At 53.5% G+C, this 19,153-nt stretch overlaps 1 protein-coding gene across 3 annotated transcripts in view; it reads right to left on the bottom strand.

Annotated features, from left to right (window-relative positions):
* Positions 1-5,722: 5,722 nt before the first annotated feature.
* SSH1 (slingshot protein phosphatase 1) overlaps positions 5,723-19,153 on the bottom strand; it is a 59,164-nt gene continuing 45,733 nt past the window's right edge. For all 3 annotated transcript variants that reach the window (XM_045791502.2, XM_045791503.2, XM_045791504.2), the window contains 4 exons: positions 18,571-18,717; positions 16,854-17,054; positions 14,470-15,037; positions 5,723-11,892 (listed from right to left, as the gene is read on the bottom strand). In XM_045791502.2, coding sequence (XP_045647458.1) covers positions 10,639-11,892; positions 14,470-15,037; positions 16,854-17,054; positions 18,571-18,717 — 2,170 coding nt within the window. In that variant the 3' untranslated portion in view covers positions 5,723-10,638. The remainder of the gene's footprint in view (positions 11,893-14,469; positions 15,038-16,853; positions 17,055-18,570; positions 18,718-19,153) is intronic.

Here is a 19,153-nt window from a genome sequence, read left to right as displayed (position 1 = left end):
GTATGGCTCAAGAGGTGTCACCTGTTATACCAACATCAGGATCCCAACCGAGGCTCCACGGCCAGGCAGAGAAAGTGGGTGGAGGGAAGAGGTGTGATGTCACTGGGGTCTAGGCTCTGGCAGGCAACAGGCAGAGAGTGCCGAAGCCCTTGGAAGGCAGGAACACAGGCAAATGGGTGAGGACAGCGCAAAGGCCCCAGACAGGGTGTGGCCTCCTTGAGTCTAGGGCCAGAACTGTGACCTCAGCTGGACCCCCCGAGGCTTCCAGCAGGAATGAGGCCACGGCTGGGGGCGTGTGCCCTGAAGAGGAGGGGACCTGGTGAGGTGTTCAAGGACTAAGAGAAGCAGCAAAAGGGGTTGTCGGTGGTGGAAGGTTCTGGGCTTAAAGCTCTAGTGTTGGTGTCCCCTGGATTCAAAACCAGGTCAGACACCCCTTAGTGACCTTAGGCAGGTGATGTCACTTATCTGAGCCTCCTGTTTCTTCACACTTGCGTTCCCAGCTCGATGTATGAAATCAGATATTAACAATTATTTTATCTGACAAATGCATGTAGAGCACATATCTGGGCCTGGGGCCATTCTAGGCCCTTTATGCACGCATATTTTTTAACGAGAGGTGTGTGGCACAGCGAGCGGCTGGCTCATACACCACGAGGGCAGCTACTGTCACTACAGACATCATGTGATTTTGATACAATGACTGTGTTTTACTTTCCAATCAGGAAAAACAACAACAACAACCAGGAAAGCAAATTCCATTTTGGGAGCAAGATGGGGCCGTCTAGGGCATCTCTGGGAGCCCAGCTATGAGCTAGAACCAGGATGAGAATTCGGGGTGGGGGACAGTCCTGCTAGGGCCGTGCACTTGGGCTCTTCTCCCGGGACCTCCAGGAAGAACACTGGGAATTAAGAACCGCTCCCTATGGGAAATGCACCGGTCCCGGAAGCCTTCCAGACACAGTGTGTGCTGCGTGCCTGCGTTCGTCTCCGTGCCTGTGCACGGGCATGGACATGTGTCCTGCGGGGGTGGCTGGGGGCGGTTTCGAGGAGGTTTCCCAGGTCACCGTCCAGCTCCGGTCTTGCTCTGTCTTGCGTCCTCTCCACCCCGGCCTCCCGTGCCCATCCACGGCCCCACTGCCAGCCGCCAGCCACGGCCGTCTGTTGTGGCAGATGTTTGGCTGTGCCATGGCAACCCCAGAACAGGATGTGCCTCTGGATCGCGGCAGGGACAAGCCCACGCTCACAGGCCGCCCACGCCGTTCCCTTCCCCAAAGGCTTATGGCAAAGAACCACTCGGGGCCGGGTCGGGGACGGGCGGTGTTTGTGTCCGGAGAGAGGCAGAGCCAGCATCCTCCGTCATCCAAGGGTTCCGTGGCAAGGGATGGGGAGGATGTGTGTGCACATCCCAGGGGAGTGCCCCTCCTCCTGCTGCAGGGGCCTTGGGTTTGCTTCCCTCTGCCCTTCAGAGCGATGCTAAGGAAGCAGGGTGGGGAGGAGAGGTTCCCATCAGCAGGGTCTGATCTGTGCGTGTCCAACCACCATCTTCCCCACTGTTACAGAAATGGCTCACGGAAGGACTACTTTGTGTCACGACCTGTGCTAAGTACTTTATATAGCAAATAATACTAAAATTCAGGTGGGTGTACTTGGTGCTAACTACCCAGAGCTAATCTTTAGCACAATATTTTAAGGTTATTTTTGTTAACTTGGGAAACTGAGTCACAGGGAGGTTAAGTCACTTGCTCCAGGGCACAGAGTAGCTAAGTCAGAGAGCTGGGACTGGAACCCAGGCCTATCTTGCCCCAAAGCCCTTGACTGGACGGGTGACACTGCCAGGGCCGGCTACATAATTTGCGGGACCCAGTTGCAAAATGAAAAGGCCTGGTCTTTGTTAAGGAATTATTAGGGATTTCAGGGTGCCTGGGTGGCTCAGTCGGTTAAGCGTCTGTCTTTGGCTCAGGTCATAATCCCAGGGTCCTGGGATGGAGTCCTGCATCAGGCTCCCTCTCCCTCTCCCCCTCCCCCCTGTTTATGCTCTCTGGTTGGTGCAGAGTCCTGTGCAGTAGCCGCCCGTGAAGCCAACCCTGGATGCTACCTCACCACCCCCCAGATGCTCCCGGGGGGGCCTGAGCAGCCCGGAGAAGCTCACAGAGCAGGAAAGTGAGCCACGGCAGCCTGGGAGTGCTCTGTCTGTTCCAGGGGCCGGGACAGCTCGCCAGAGGGGAGCAAAGACCTCCTGCAAAACGCTGTGCTGAGTCTCCCAGAGCCACGAGCCTGGGAGCTTACACGGCAAAGTTTAGCTCAATACAAAAGCATCCTTTTATTAAATCTTTACACTTCTCTTTCTCATTATAAAAGTGACAGAACTCTGTTGCAGAGATGCTGGAAGATAGGTAAAAGGAGGAAATAATATAAACCTTGAATCCTACCTGTCTGACTCCATTTCTGTTAGCAGGTGGTCTATTTTCTTCCTGTCGTTTACAGAAGGGCTTTGTGTCAGGACCCTCAGGGATGAAACAGATGGCTTCCTCTTTGTCCCCAGCACCTGGCACATGGCAGGGGAGCCACGAAGGGGGGGAGGGGGAGAATGCCGGAATGGATGGATGTTATAAAGGGACCTGGCTTGGGTGACCTTTCAGACGCTTCTGGACTCCGAAACACTCAGGAATTCTTAGACTCATCGCTAATGCCCGGTGCTGACCTAAGGTTTGGTCCAATGAGCCAAGCTCTTGTTGGGGTCCAGAAGGTGGCAGGCTCCACCCCTGCCCCAGAGGGACTTGGTTTAGGCAATCACAGGTGTCCCCAAACTTTCCAGGCCTCGGTGAATGAAACTAGGACACCCTTTCAGAGCATATTTCATTCATTCACTCACTCATTCACAACCGTCAAATATTACTGAGCAGCTACTATGTGCTCAGAATCGCACTAAGTACACTACGGGCTATTTTCTTTGGGGAGGGGATGGTGGGGTAGAAAGTATATGAATTTGGAGTCAGGCACCCTGGGCTTTTGTCCTTTTCTGGCTGAGTGGCTCCGACCCTCATTCCCTAACCTGAGCTTCCAGCTGTTTACAAAACGGGGTCAAACCTGTTGTGAGGACCAACTCGGTCATACATGCGAAACACTTGCAAGGAGTCGATGCTCAGTGTAGGCTCCTTCCTTCCTGCCTCCATCCCCTCCAACCCTCCCACCAGGACCAGAAGAACAGCCCCCATGATGCAGCATGGATGGTGGACCAGGCAAAAGGGGGTTGCGTACGTTAGCAGCTCATTCTCAAATCCTTGCTCCACGAGGTAGGTAGCATTGTTCTTAACCTATTTTGATATCCGACTTCCAAACTAGAGAGAGCTCACCACCTCCAACATACCCAGGAGAATCTGTCTCTTAGCATCAGGGCCCTAGGCACCCTTTCCTATGCTGGGAGGCTATACCTGCCAACACCAACATTTTATTTGCTGGAACAGTTTACAAAAAGAGGACTTCTGAGCTGAAATGGGACCCTTTACAACTATACTTCAGGATGCACAAGCAGTTTCCCTTTAAGGGCAAAAAATGGTGGACAGGATTTGGGAGAGACACACACACACCTTGTCTCGTCCAAACAGCCTTTGGAGCACGACGTGGGTCAGATTTTCCGGGGGCTGTAGGCTTCATTCCTGACTCCTGTGTTTTCTTGCTGATACCTATAGGGAGACCAAGAGGCGTCTTCAGGTTGCTTTTTCTACTTCTGGGGTGGGGACAGCTCTGGGAAAGGTTTCAGGTGGGAAGGAGGCAGTACCTCCCGGCTTCATCACTTCCCAGATGTAACCGCGGGCAGACCACTTGCCCTCTGCAGGCCTGTCTCTTCATGTGCGAGCTGCGGATCACATCAACAGGGCTGTTTGGAGGACTCTGGGATTCCTTACCTAAAGTGCCGGGTACACAGAAGGGCCGGTAGGATCTGCTCCCTTGTGCTAGGGTACAGGATGTGTACGTGGTGTCTTCTGGGTGGGGTTCACTTTGGAAGCTGTTGGCAGGTACCTAGAGAAAGGGCTTCCCAACAGACCATGGAGTGAATCCTGAAATGCCGGTCATTCTCCAAGCCCCGCCTTCCGGAGCCTCCTCCAAGCATCTCACCTAAAGGGGCTTCTCCAGACGTCAACACAAGCAGGGAGGGTCCTCCTCTACGAAACTACCCCCACTGGAGGCGTGACCTGGGATCACACTCAACCTCAGGATCCTTAACTCCGAGGATGAAATCTGGGTAAAAATCAGCCAACTATGGGAACGTTCTCCTAGGGCGCTGGGTAAATGGAGTATCCGACAAGTTTTGGGAACACCCGTGTTCTGTTAGGGGGATGTGGGTGTTGTCTCTGGGAAGCACGTGTGGAACGGGATTGTAGCTAGCAAAGTGGAAGCCTGGCCCATTGCATCACACTATTTTGATGGGTTTTGTGCTTGGCCATTAGAATTCCCAAGGAATCCATCGGGAACAGAGTGCTAGGCCAGTTCCCCAGGCTCTGATTCATGTTTGGAGCCTGAAGAGAATTTAGGAGGTGTGCCCAGCCATGCCAACGACAAAGACTGTCCTGAACCATGACCCTCCGTGGTTTGGTTTCAAAAACATCTTACAGAAAGGACTGCTCGGCAGCGTGCTGGCACTAACCACGGGATCACCCCCCCCACACGCCCCTTAACCTTACGCTTTGATTTCATACCCCATCAATAATCCCTAACCATAATTTGGCTTCAAATGTAGATGTGTCTAGAGGACTCCATGTGCTAATTGGCAAGTCAGAGTACTCAGACCTGCTAGACAGCTGTAATTCTTGCTCTCAAGTCATCAGCTTGCATTCTGGTTTATCCATCAGTCTCCCGTGAGTCCAGGTGACAGACACAGCAAGCCGGGGTGACGACACAAAGTGTTTCTTGGAGCCACAGGCACTGGAATTGAGTGGTCATGCCAAGGTACCTGTGGCCGCCAGTAGCGCCCACCAAGCATGTGTGTACGTCACAGCTCCCAGCGGTCCCGGCAGTCGGGGGTGGGGCCATGCAACTGGGTCTTGCCCGCTACAACATAAACATAGATATATCCTATCTAAAGGCAGCGACGAGTGAATGTGAGTCCCCGTGCTCTTTAACCTGAGGCACAACCAGAGCAAAGAACACCAAGGTAACAGGGTTCAAAACGCAAGGAGCTCAGTTTTGTGAGTGGCCAAGGGAGGAGGGCCACCCCAAGGGTCCTGACCTGCAGTGGACTGGGACCTGGGCATGAGATAAGCCTTTGTCGTGTGTGGCAACTGAGGTTCCCTGGGCTTCCTGCCTTGGCCACCAGCAATAATTAGCCTCCACAGTCTCCTCTCCCATGATGTGTGGCTGGACTAGCTTACGTAGTGGTGTCGAACACACTCTAGCTTTCTGCTTTCATGCAACAAGACACACCACCCAGAGTCCAAGTCCCTCACTGGCAGGGAGAGTTTTTGGGGGGATACAACCCACAAGTGGGCCTGTTCTTCCTTACTAATAAAATCAGGGGGTGGAAAAACAAGACAATTCCTAGAGGAGCTAACATTTGTCCCCTTGGTTCTTTTTTCCGTCGAATGTGTCCGGGTTTTTACAGCACAGGGCTCAGCCCAGGGTAGGTGCTCAGTAAAGACTGGCTGTCAGGACGATGCAGACACGCTGACTGACTTGGCAAGGACTGAGGGAGCGGCTTCCTTTTGCACGAGTTCACAGGTCATCAAACGTTTATAAAGAAAAAGTTTATTTTCATCACAATAAGCACACAGACTATTACAGGACACACCAACAGAAGTAAAAAAAAAAAAAGTGCATTATGCATCTTCTACTGCAAATTCACAGTACAAAAGATACTGCCTTTTAAATATATAATATAAAAAAAACACGAAGAAAACAATAGAATAAAAAAATCATTGATATCTTAACGCAACACGCTGGAACCCACTGGCAGCTTCTGAAAACCAAAGAACTTATCTTAGAGAGCTCCTGATTTTGCAGGGGGCTGGTGTCTGTCCCCACATTTGGCTGCAGCGAGCGCAGGACACCAAGAGGAGAAAACGGGGAGGCCTAGGTGGTAACACATCTCTATTAAACAAGAGTACAATTGTGTGATGGGGGGAAGGGAGGAGGTGCCACCCCCAGCTGGCTAGCAAACCAGATTCTGTGCTTTCCTTGCTCCTGTGGGACACACTGTGAGCCAGTGCCTGCCTCGCTTGCGGGACCACCAACGCTCCTCGGACAGTTGCGGGGGGCACCGCCCACCCCCGCATACGACTGCACAGATGAGTACAAGTACGGGGAAGGGCAGGCTCCAGCCCTCACGCCAACCACCACTGACAAGGCAAAGGTCCGATCACAGAAGGTGAGAGCTTACCAGTTTCCCATAAATACACAGTATTTGTAAACTATTATTAAGGCACTCAATTGTAAAACAATAATTACAGTGTCGGAAAAGGGGGAGGAAGCAGCCACCTTCTTGTGTGGCACGGCCAACACAAAGGACAGCAGAGGGGCTGGAGGGCTGGCTGGAAAGACTCCTGTTGAAGAGACTGCCTGAAGCCAGGGCCGGGGCACCTACCGCTAGACAAAAAGGGGGGGGGTGTCAACGTCCAGGGTCTACCCCGAGTGGCGCTGCACACGGCCCCACTCATCGGTCAAGGTGATACACTTCGTACTTGCATGTGTGCGGATGGGAGAGCAGTGGCGTCAGATGATCGGATTCAAGTGGCGTAACGTATGTGCATATGTACGTCTGTGTGCAGAGTGCGCGCACACACAAAGGTATTCAGTTGCAGGGTACACAATAAAAAGACCAAGTAGCTGAGCATGGCGGGGGGGGGGTCCATCAACTACCCCTGTTTGGCATGCGGCATTGGCAAGACCCTGTGGGATGCGAGCGGAGTGGGCGAACCCTCACTGTGCTAAGTGTCACCGATCCTTAGCCTGCCCGGCTCTCCTGCCAGAGGTCATGTGGTTGCCCTCCCTGGGTCTGGGGAAAGCTCTGCTAGGTGGCCAGCCAGACGAGGGTTGCGTGGAATGTATTCTGGAACAAAGCATTTCTGGTCACCAGAGAGCACATCTTTCTTCAGACACCTTGGGTAAAGGTCACTTATATGACCTTGCCTAAATGATGCATCATTTCTTCTCACTGGGGAGAAACAGCCCCAGGGGAGCAGGGGGTCATGAACGTTCTGGGAGCTGGCCAGTATGGAGAGACAAGAGTGCCGAAGCAGAGGGCTGTCCTGAAGCTGCTAATTCTATTGCACCTTTGGCCCTACCCTGTGGCATCCTCTGGGCTCATCCAAGAAGGAAAAGCTTTTAGAACGGGCTGGAATGGTTTTTGGCTAGAGGGGTGGCGTAGAACAGAAGGGAAGGTTGGACAGTGCGGCCACGTGTGAGCAGCTGGTGAGGGATCTCACTGCATGGCGGACAGGGTGTCACTACCCAGGAGCGTGCTGTTCGGCACCCAGAGGTTGGCATGGGTCTCCAAGAAGAGATCAAAGAAACAGGGAATGCCAAGAATAAGAAGCCCTGTGCTGAAGTTCTTCTGCAGCGACCATTGCTCCAACACCCTAACGTAGCCCCAAGGCAAAGAAAGTAAAATCAGCATTATCGAATCATGGTAAGAGGGCAGCGTGGTCTCTCCTCTCTCTGGAACCAGTTTCCCCCTCATACTTAACAAAGCTTGACAAGAAGACCCCCACGCCACCCTGGATCAATGCAAAATGAAGATCTAGGGAAGTTCAGTCTAGCTTGCAGCATGCCACATGAATTACAGCGAGAGAGAGAGAGAGAGAGAGAGAGAGAGAGAGAGAGAGGTGGTCATGACACGCAGTTCAAGACTCAGGGAGATTATCCAGCGGATCTAGAAAACTCCCGTTCTCTATTTCAACAAGGGCATTCCCTGCAGATGGTGGTCACCAGGATCAATGACCTTCACAGCAGAAACCCCCGCCTCTCACTCGTGCCCCCCCAATTCGGCACGTTCGCCATCAGCGAAGATTCCAGATGGAGCACTGGCCAAGATGCGGCATTATCTTATGGCACGGACTTTCTTTTCAGAGGCCAGTGTGAGTCTGTCTTTGCCAGGGTGCCCCCAAGCCTGGCAGAATGCTCTTGCCGATGGAGGTCTTGGCGAAAAATTTGTATCCTTTCCTCCAGGCCAGAGTGTTATCCATCCAATCAAGAACGCTCCCATTTCACTTTGATGATGGGGACCTGGGCCCTGGTCTGTGTAGATGCTGATACACAAGCCGTGCTCGTGCAAACGAAAGGGTCACCAAAAGCCGAGGACTCACTCAAATTTGTAATCCTCCTCCTACGCTTTCCAAGTTAAAGTTTGCAAGAACGTACTGGTCTCACACACCAGACACGGTTAAAAGAGCAACAGAAGCCTGTCAGCATCAAATCTAAAGGACCATCTGACACAAAAATGCAGCCACCACGTGAAATTTAATTTGGCAAAACATACCGAACTCGGTATGTTTTTTGGGAATGATGTTTTTTTGGCTGGGGGTAGGGGGGAGCCCAACAGAGTTTCCTAAGAAAGAAGCAGATAATCACCTTTCAAGATGATTTCAACGGACAGGGGTGGGAAAACAAATTCCTATAAAATAACATTATGTTAAAAAAAAAAATAGCACTGGGGAGGAAAAGTTTCTGGAGAGACGGTTTCTGCACCAACTCTACCCACTAGTTGAAATGTGCACCACCCTTGTCCGCCCTTGCTCCTGAAGACCCTGCCTGGGGTGCTGTCTGGCTGCTCTGGGGGACCCAGGTCTGACCACTGTTAAGATACAGGACGACAGATCCTTCAGCCACTTTCCGAGCTTGGCTGGCACCAGAAGGCTTCTAGTCTCACTGAGTAAGTCTGGCTGACAGCTGAGTGCAAGCTGTACTTGGAGAAAGCTTCGGCCAGCAGCGCCCCGCACCTACACAGCTACCCCCACCCCGCAGGAGAGCCACGCGGGGCTGGGCGGGCAAGGTCTGGGTCGGGAGGAGGCAAGGGCTGGGCCTGAGGTGTCCAAGAGGCAGGGGAGGCCTTTGACTTTGCCAGTTTCTTCTTGGAGGGCCCCGGGCAGCCGTGCGTTGTCAAATAAAACCAAGGGTCGGCAAACCTTTTCTATAAAGGGCTCGATTGTTATCTTAGGCTTTGCAGGCTACGTGGTCCCGGCTGCACATTAGGTGGTTGTTTTTAATAACCCCTTAAAAATATAAAAGCCATTCTCAGCTCATGGGTCTGTATACCAGAGTTTGCGTACTCCTTAGACGAAACCTTTCTGCCTCACTACCAAGCCTCTTTTCTCTCTCTCTCTTCGAAATACTTTTAACAGCCCATCTTGCTGACCAGCACCCGCGGACTCCCTCCACCCATGCCTCGAGCCCGTGGCAGCGAGACGGGCACAGCTCACCTGATTCTGAAAGCCCCCCCCTCAAGCCCAGGCCAGGACTACAGACCCCTCCTCTACTCTGTCCTCACCACTAGGAAGAACCAGAGAGAGACAGGGGGCAGTATCCTCATTGAAGGAAGGGGCGACCGTAAACATCAGCGAAGCTTTTCAATGGTCTCGTTTCTCTGAGAAGCTGCTGCAGGGCTGTCCCTGGAGAGGGACTGGCAGAGCTGCTCACGACGGATTAAAGCTCCCTGTCCCCCCCAAACATGCTCCTGTGACCTAATGAGCCCAAGGGCCTGGGCTCCTGGCAGGACAAGCCACGTCTCGGAACCACCACCCCCATGAGACGCTTGAGCACTCTCAAAGCCTCAACCCCACGCCATCGGGTTCAGCAGCAGATGTGACACAGTGAAGCTTCGTGGGTCCTTCTCCCCAGACTGGGGGCAACTTACACATCACCATTAGCCATGACTGAGGACGTCACACGTGCCCAGCCCCGTCCTCACCCCAGTGCTGGCCAGACACACATCACTCCGCCGTGACAAGACACCAGGACAAGGAATTCAACTGCACAGATGATCTCCACACACCACGCAGCCGGTACAACAACAGCATTCGACAGCTTTGTCTAACTTCACCTAGCGGTGCTGGGTGCAGCCGACTTAAAAGTCTTAACACTTTTTGGGGTCCCCACCAAAAAATAAAAAAAATTAAAAAAAAAAAATTCTCTTTTGGAAAAATCTTTTCTGACACAGCATTATTCCCTGGAAGGAGCCTTGGTCACTACTGTATTTTAAAAATAAAAAGCACAGCAAGAACAGAGGTAGGACTTATATTGCCATCCAAGGGCTTCCCCGCGAGGGCCTGAATGAGCTAGGAACATGCACCGTGGTGACGGAGCCATCACTGCGACCACTCTTCCGCACGGTGCAAATGGAGTATTCAGGATGTGTGTGCATATCTGTGTATGCTCTTTCGAAAACAGGATTCTTCCTGAAAACACGGGACTTGGGGATCGGAGTTTTGTATCTCCTGGCCGACGGCTTCTGGCTCTCCCGGGACACCCGACTGGCATCGCCCCCTTTCTTCTTGTGCTGGGTTATTCTTGTTCCCTCTCCTCCTCTCGGCAGCAAGAGTGGGGAGTGTTCGAATGTCAATCACTTAGGAGACATCACCGCCAAGACCCACAGTGAAACGAAGGGAGGGACCACGTGAAAACACACGTCCAAATACAGCAAGAGGCGGGTCAGCTTTTGCTCATCCACGAGGGGCTTCTCGAGTGTTCTGAAGCAGATTTCCCTGACGGTTGAGAGGTGGTGGCTGGGTTCCTTGGGGTTGCCTGGGGCTCACGCGAGAAGGCAGACTCGCTCGACTTGGCATCCCGGGAGTTGGTGAGGGTAGATGTATCCGCCTCGCTGGACAGGTCCTCAGTCGAGAAGTTGAGACTTCCAAGCTTGGCCAGAGAGTGTGAGCGTTTCAGCGGGGACGAGACGGTGAGGCCTGCCAGCCGGAGCCGGGTCTCGATCTCCTGCGTCCGCTGCTTCACCAGCCCGGGCTTGCCCCGGACGCTGTGGATGCTGTCACTGCTGGAGCTCCGCGTCAGGTTGGAGCTCATGGAGGAGGAGGTGGGGGTGTAGCAGATGGTCTTGAGGAAGTCTTTTGAGAAATGACTAGTGTGATCCATGCGGCCGAGGAAGGGAGTGGGGCTCTTGAGTGGGGTGCCTTCGAAAGGAGGGGGGATGGCCTCTGACTTCTCATCGCTCCCAGCGAGGCTGGGCAGAGCCGGGGGCCCTGGCAGAGGGATGGGGGCCAGATCAGGGTTCTCTTCGGGGATGCTGGCCTCCAGCCTGCTGGTGGTGCCATCCCTACAGGTGGACGCCGGGTCTGCGGGCGTGCCCTTCAGCCTCTCCAGTTCTTTGGTGTGCTTTCGGACCAAGCCCGCCTTTTGCAGCTGAATGATGGATTCCTGGTGCTGCATCAGGTAGCTGTTTGTTGCCGGCTTCTCGGCTTCTTTGCTGAACAGAAGCCGCAGGTCCTTGGCCGGTTTCAGATCTTTCTTGGGTGGCAATTCCTCCTTCGCTACTTCCATGCTCAGAGGGTTCTTATCACAGTGAGAATTCTTCAAAAGGAGGGACTTTGGCAGGACTTTTTGGGTTTCTCTGGAAGGTTCCAAAAGGCTAGCTGGTAGTTCTGGGACAGCTGCAGCCCCGGAGCCACCGACGTCTGACCTTCTCGAGCCTGCTGGTGGTAGGAACGGGGGACTTTCGCTTGGGCCAGAGGCCAGTTTCTCTAAAGCTCGGGACCTGCTGGACGTGTGGGCCACGGGGCAAGATGTGAGGTGGGGCAGGAAGGTTGGCTGGGTACAGATGGCGGGAGCTCCAGGGTTCTCGCCCCGCTCCCTGAAGGCCTCAGGAGCCCCACCGGCTAGAGGGTACACACAGTCGGCACAGGATTTGTAGGAAGGCTTCACCTTGTTAAGGATCCCGAATATAGCATCGTGCTGGAAGGGGACAAGAACATGGTGAGTAGACAACAGGGAGCCAGAGGCCACAAAACACGAGGGGGGCGTGCAGTGCGGCCGGGCAGGCACCGGACAGGCAGCGCCCCCCTTCAGTGAGTGCAGGAACACAGGCCTCTCGGAACCCACTCGGCCACGAACGGTGGTGGTTAGGGATGCTCAGCCCAACTTTCCAGAAGCTATGTGACTACGATCCTGGGCAAATCTCCAGCCACACGGCCAGCACCGGCAGGTGCAGAACCTGCTCAACCCCACCTGTGCCATCTCACGTGTCTCTCCCTTCCTTTCCCTTTCCCTACTGTGCTCGGGTAGTATGCAGCCTGAAAATGGGGCTCTTCCCTTCTAGCGCGAACAGCGTGGCTCCAAAGAACTACCAGCTAGCCACTGGCTGTGGTCTTCACAGTGAGCTGGTCAAAGGCAAAAATGGCTTTGGAAAGACTCCAGTATAGACCCAAACACGGGCACTCACAGTCCCGGATGAGGGAGTCAGGCTGAGGTGGGTTTTATATACCAATGGGGAACATGTTTGCCTTGTTTTCTGAGGAAAGCCACCTGCCTCTTGGCAAATGTGACCTGCGCCTCCACGTCGTGCCCTTCCGACAGGCAGGGCAACAGCTCACTTCCCTCACACGCCCATCGACAGACAACAGGGCTGCTCCTATGCGCTGAGGTGGGGAGCCGACCCTCTCCCCTCGGACAGTGGTTTAGCTGTGAGATTCCCAAGCTGGCTAAAACAAAGGCTTCTTGGCAAAGAGCAGCTGGTCCATGTTTCTCCCTGCCCCCTGCCCATGGCCCTGACCATCACGGCCTAATTCCATCCTGCATCACAGACGTAGGTCCCCCAAGAGAAGAAGTCATAGGGTGGTCCAATACTGGAGGAATTGCAAGGAAACCCAGCCATGATTCCTACAGGCTGCAGGGAGCATATGGAGAGTATGTGGTGGGGGAGGCGGGAAGCCAGATCTCCTATAAAATCCTAATGTAGTCAGGATTCCTGGGGCCAGCTTCCAGGTCAACCAGTGAGACCTGAACACCCCCAAACTCTTCACCCAGAAATTTTTCTGAAACTCTAAGTTTTCTCCTAAAACCTTTAGAACCTAACATTCTAAAATGTGGGAGAACATCCCCCGGTAGGAGATTTAAGACTGACTACCTTTCAGAGCCCAAGGAGCGATAGGGTGGGAGCAAATTCACTCACCCAACTCATATTCAGGGAGTGCCTGTCACATGTCAGGACCTGCGTCAGGCACAGGGGCTGCAAACAAGACATGGTCCCTGCCTTCAGAGGATCTAGCATGGACCAGAACACTGAGTGACAAGCGTCAGGATGGAGAGGGGTGAGCTCAAAGTCTTCTGCAGAGGAAAGGCTTCCCTGAGGAGCTGAACCTCCGCTGAGACCTTTAGGACAAGCAGGTGCTGAACAGGCAGAGGGGAGAGAAGGCACAGTCACCCTGCTGCTGAACCCCTCAGCAACCTGGCACCGTAGTTAGCAAACAAGTGTGGAACAAGTGAAATGAGTGCTTGTCTCTTGGTCCTATTGCCTAGAGAACCTCACCCATTCAATCCAATCCAGCCAGGAAAGGCAGGCTGTCCTCATGTACCTTCTTACCCACGCTTCTCCATGTTCTTCATTTCCATGACCCACCCGGTGCCATTTCAGACTGATGGACGCACTGCTGTCCCAGACAGATGTTTTGTATCATCTGTCTTTATGGGTATTTGCTCTTTGAGGGAAGGGTGAGTGGTGGGAGAAATTCATGAGTAATTAACATCTGGTCTGGAGGTCGCAGATCTCACTTCCCATTTCGTTTGTATTAGAACATGGGAAAGACAAAACCCTCTGGATATGGGAATGCATTTCTGAGTGCTCTCACTTGTGAATCACGACTGTCTCGGAAGGTGGGCGCGGAGGCCAGGGGAAGTGAAGCTCCTTGGCCTCAAGCCATGGCAAGAGCTGGTACAGAGAGAGGGTGGGACTTGGGAGCGGGCGGCACAGCACACCCCTCACAACACCATCCTCGGCTCCCGGGCCACTCGGAGGAAAGCCTGGCGGAATTAACGACTTTCCGAGCAAGGGCCAGCTTGCCAAGACCTTGTTGCGGAAACCCACCAAGTAGGAGAGCCACGCGGGACTCCTACGCGGGGTCAAGCGTTAGAGTACGAGTTGGAAGACCAGGTATTTGATGATACCGAGTAATTATTACCAATTCTTAAAGGTGGTATCGTGGTTATGTTATAGACTGGAGCATCTGTGCACGAAGCGACCCAGCTGGGGTTTGGTTCGAGATGATTCAGAGTGTGGGAAAGTAAAGGGGGGCGGGGATGAAATGGGAAGAGCCTTGTGTTGATAAATGTGGAAGCTGGGTGGTAAGTTTTGTTTTACATTTTATGTAAGTAACAAAGAGATCGAGTTGGAAGCTCTGCCTGAGCCGTGAATGAGGCGCATGGGGGAGGGGGGAGAAGGCCTGCAGGGATGAGAGCCAGGCACCTGCACTCCCAGACCCCTGCAGCCATGCTCCGGTCATGCCCACTGCCCCTGCGCCGGCCGCCCTTGCCTACCTCGAAGTCATCCGGACAGCTCCTCTTGCTGTTGTTGTTGTTAAGGTTCTCCCGGTTGAGCCCGCCTTTATCAAGCTGGGGAAGAGGCCGCCCCCACTGCCCTGCTCCCGGAGCCTCCTCCCCTTCCATCTCCTCCACCTGTGGCGAGGAGCCGCTCCGGGCCTTAGGGCTCCCGAACTCCAGTTTCTTCTTCACTTCCTTCTCGCAGAGTCCGGAAGCTTCCTGGGGATGTCTGGGTGGCGTGTGTGCCTCGGTCAGCTCAGCCACTTCCTCCAACACAGCATCCCTCTCCAGATCCTCCAGGTGGACCACACTGCCGGTTTCATCGTTGGGGGAATGCAGGAGGGGGTCTGAGAGCCGGCGGAAGCAGCAGGGGAGAGTGGGTCCCCCTGGGGCCCCGCTGTCTGGGAACCCAGGCTGGGAAGCATCGTCCAAGCAGGGCAGCCGGGCCTCCGGTGTGCCATCCAGGGTCTCTGGCAAGAAGTCCCCAGACCCTGCAGGGTCATCCACAGGCTGCTGGAGGCAGGTCTTGCTCTGCTGACGCCACAGCTTGTTGTGCCGTTGTTTGCTGCGGGGGACGAAGGGCAGAGGAAAGTCATCGGGGGCCAGTGCCCAGAAGGTCCCCGGAGGAGAGGGGCGGGGGTGAGCCAGCAAGAGACGACAGCCCAGGGCCTGTGGCTCCCGGCAAAAGCGTTCAGTGACTCTGTCGTGCACTGACAATGTGGCGGACACGTGAAGGCGGTCTAGACCTCGGGTATCATCACGGTGTTGGTGGCCCGCCTCATTCTGTGAACTCAGCCACGCCACCGCTCATCCCATCTCTAAGGGTCTCCATCTGTCAACAGAATAATAACCTTCCCTTCCCTCTACTGTAGGGAGATGGTGGGGACCGAAGCAGACAGCACATACAGATTTATCTGTAAACGCATAACACACATCAAGTTGAGACGATCAGAGAAAACCACAGGGTTTTTGTTTTTTTTTAGGTCAGAAAGCTGACAGGTTACTTTTAAAAATAGGTCTTATGATACCGTGGTAGTGTAGTTAGAACACATTTTTAATGTAAGCATCAAAAAAAAAAAAAAAAAAAAAAGGAGAGAAAATTTTAATGTGAAATCAGGTGCCTCCGTGACCCTTGGGGCACTTGTACCAACATCCTGCAGGTGTGCGGGCTACGGTGCGAGTAGATGTGAAAGGATGGTGTGAACTAAGGACCTGCTGTGTTTTGCAACACATGGGAGCAACATGACCACTCGTGACTGCTCCGCGTGCACATTCCAGGCAAGGCCGAGAGGGCCCCCAGATGTGGCTGCAAGTCAAGGTCACACTGCCTTGTGGCTGTGACCACAGCCCGAAGACCCCTGGTGAGGCTGTGGAGGCAGCAAACCCCTGACGGCAGCAAGTGTCTGAAGAGCTAAAGGAAAGGAGGGCAGGATGCAGCCACTTCTTCCCCCTCCTCATCGTCCCAGGGCCCTGCCTGGGCATCTGTCCAGCTGCTCCCCGGGTGACAGTAAAGGGACTCCAGAGATGTCCAGAGTGGTTCACAGACCCCGTTCTGCCCTGCCAGGGCATCCCTGCTTGCTCACACTTGGCCAAGAAGCCTGTGGACTGAGCCTGTGGCCTCCTCATAATACCAGTCAGAAATAATCCAGGGAGAAAGGGAGTCCCAGCGTCCACTGGGGATCTGCCTCCATGGGCTTCCCTGCACCGGAGCCTTGGGGGCCAGCAGACCTGGGTGTGCTCTCTCTCGACTGCGTGATGTGGGACACGCTAACTCCCAGCATCGGTTCCTCATTCCCTCGTACGCCGGGGAGAACCTGTCCTTGGCAGACCTTTTCTGGGTGGCAGTTAGAGATTTCGAAAGCTACGTTTTATTCACCACAAGCCAGGTCTAGCACAGCACCTGCAGAGGTAAACCTGCGCAGTCCTCGGCAAATCCCACAACAGCCCCACCAGGTGGGCTTGGACTGCAAACTCAGAAGGGGAAACCAGGGCTGGGGCAGATGGGCGAGCCTGCGCTACGCGGCCTGGCTCGTCGGTGCCGAGAGCCGGTTCGCCCTGCGGTGCCTGGAACTGGCCTGTGGAGAAGCCTGGCCCGGGGGATGCTCAGGAAATGGGGACAGCCACGTGCCTGCGCCGCACATGACGTCAAGCCTTGGATCAGAAGCCACGCACCGTTCCCTCCGGCAGCAAAACAGCTTTCTGTGTGTGCCAACAAAATCAAACAGATCCCTCCTGGAAACCACTAATCAAACCCCAAACAATAGTTGTTTTTCTCAGCCCGGCTCCCCCCGAGAGGCGGGATTTTAGCTGCAGAGGCCGCTGCCAGGCCGGACGGGAGCCCACTCGGTTCTGCCAGCCCTTCCCCGCAGACGCTCACCCACCTTGCATCCAAGATGCCTTCATACTCAGACAGCTGCCTCATGAAGCCCGCGTTGGGCCGTGTAATGCTGCGTTTCTGCTTCACGTAGTTGTACGCTTTTTCCAGAGGCCAGCCAAATTCCTTCATCGCATAGGCTATGACCGTAGAAGCGGATCGACTGACACCCATTTTGCAATGTACCAGGCACTTGGAATGGTTCCTCCTGCAGAGCCGGGGAGAGAGTCCAAAAACTTCCACAGTTTCATTCTCTCAGGTTTTACCCAGTGGATTTTTTTTTCTTTAAACCCTGAAGTTATCTCAGTGCCCAGACCACAGCCCCCCCGCCATGTCCTGATATTTATGCAGCAGATGGCCACACACCCTCGAAAGGAAATAACTTCACTGCAAAATCAATTAGCACACAATGGGAAATCGAGATAAATCTGTCCTTGCCTTGCCAAGTCTCGCAGGGAGAGCTCCCAGATCTGGCCGCCCTCAGGGACAAAGTGGGATCGCTGGGCTGGGCCAGGAGACCAGAAACTCTTTTGCAGGAAGCAAAGGGGCAGCGAAAGGGGCATCTGCAAAAGCTACAGTGTTGTCACAGCAGAGGGAGATGGGGACCGGGGGGGCTACAGAGAAACCGGGTCAGCGAACTGGAGGTTGTGAGGCCCTCGGGAGGGCAAGATGCTGGCCAGACAGGGAGGGTCGAGGAGCCAGAGCGAGGATAGCAGTGCCCTGGACTTGGACGAGGGCAAGAAGGCAGGCAGATTGGTCGTTTGTAAGGAGGCAGTACTGGCCCTGGAGGGGCTGACTGCACAGAAACGGCAAGGCCATGTGTCTCGACACCTCGCTGGCTTAAGAATGGAAGGGTACACGATGCTGGAAGGGGCTGCACCTGGGAAGCTTTATTTGTACAGGAGGTAGACCCACCAGCCTGCCTGTTTACACTGGAAGCAGCTAGCCCGTCAGGTGGGTCTGGGCTCCTTTCCTAGACCCCAGACTTCAAATTCATCCCCATTTGTCAATGCGTTGTTTTTTTTGTTAGACTGCTGGTCTGGACTCTATCCCCCAGGAATGCAAACAAACTAAGATTCGGTAAGGACATGTTACAGAAGCTTTGACCTCAAGGGGTATGAAGCCGAAGACAGGGTTTCTTTCGATAGCATCGCGAGGGTTCTCTCTCTCTCTCTTCTGGACTTCAGTACAGCAGAGTTGTTCCACAGGAGAATAAGGGGAGGACAAAAGATGGGGTGATGCCAGTAACAGGTCAGGGCACCGGGGACCTCTGACGGTCTGCCCCATTCTATGCACTAACTCAGGTGTAGAAGGGGGGGGCCACACCTCGCGGCCTCTGCCTGAGCAGCTTTCTCTGGGGAAGCAACCCAAAGGGGTTCAAAGTCCACACACGACCTGGCCCACCCGCCTCCCTCCTTTGGCTCAGCGACTCCCTGTAGACAGAGCTCCCAAGAAATGTCCATTAGTCAAAAGTGGGGTCCAGTGTCACCATCGATGATGAGGGTAACAGGCTCATTGGGGCCCCCACCTTGAGAAGATCGATGACTGTGCCGTTTTGGTGCTATAGCGGTCCTGTGGTCTAAAACCAGAGGTCCACCAGAGAGCAAAGGCTCCACAAACCAGAGATGTCTGTGGCTGGGATGTCTGTGCCATTAATTTCTGCCCACCCAGTATCTGCCGGTTACTTCCTCGGACCAGCTTCTTTGGCTTCTCCACCCACTTACTTGGCTTTGTTTATGAAATGGTACGCTTCGTTCCAGTGGGCAAGAAGGTCTGTTGTCTCTTCATCATAGACCCGGATGTTATGATATGCAAATAAGCCAGGGAAAAAATTATCTATTTCTCTGGTGACATTTAAAATGTAGTCAACACTGTAATGAGAAAAAAATAAAGAACAAATTTGGAGAATCAGAATGAGGAACTACAAAAAACCAAAGTAACAGAAAACTGAGCGAAGAAAAAGTTAAATACGTACTCATGAAGCTCATGTTTATGGTGGGACTTTTGTTTTTCCTTAAACAGTACTTTTTTTTTTTTTTTAATTTCCCAAATGCCCTCTATAAGACGAGACTGTATCGTATTTATGATAAAGAGGAAATTTCTTTGTAAAAAAACTTACAAAAGAAAGTTCAAAAGCATTGCTAAGCAATGTGAATTCTGGAAAGCAGACGTATGTATTACTTAACTACATTTTCAGACATTCTCAAAGTTTCGATCTTCGTAACTGTTATGAATATATAGAGAGGCTTTAAAAAAAAACAAAGTCTCCACTTTTACATAGCTAAAAGAGTAGGATATATCCACCCA

Source organism: Ursus americanus, chromosome 30 (genome assembly GCF_024610735.1).
Source record: "Ursus americanus isolate L20-20 chromosome 30, mUrsAme1.1.p, whole genome shotgun sequence".
Taxonomy (NCBI): Eukaryota; Metazoa; Chordata; class Mammalia; order Carnivora; family Ursidae; genus Ursus; species Ursus americanus.
This window is presented reverse-complemented; position numbering and strand designations above follow the sequence as displayed.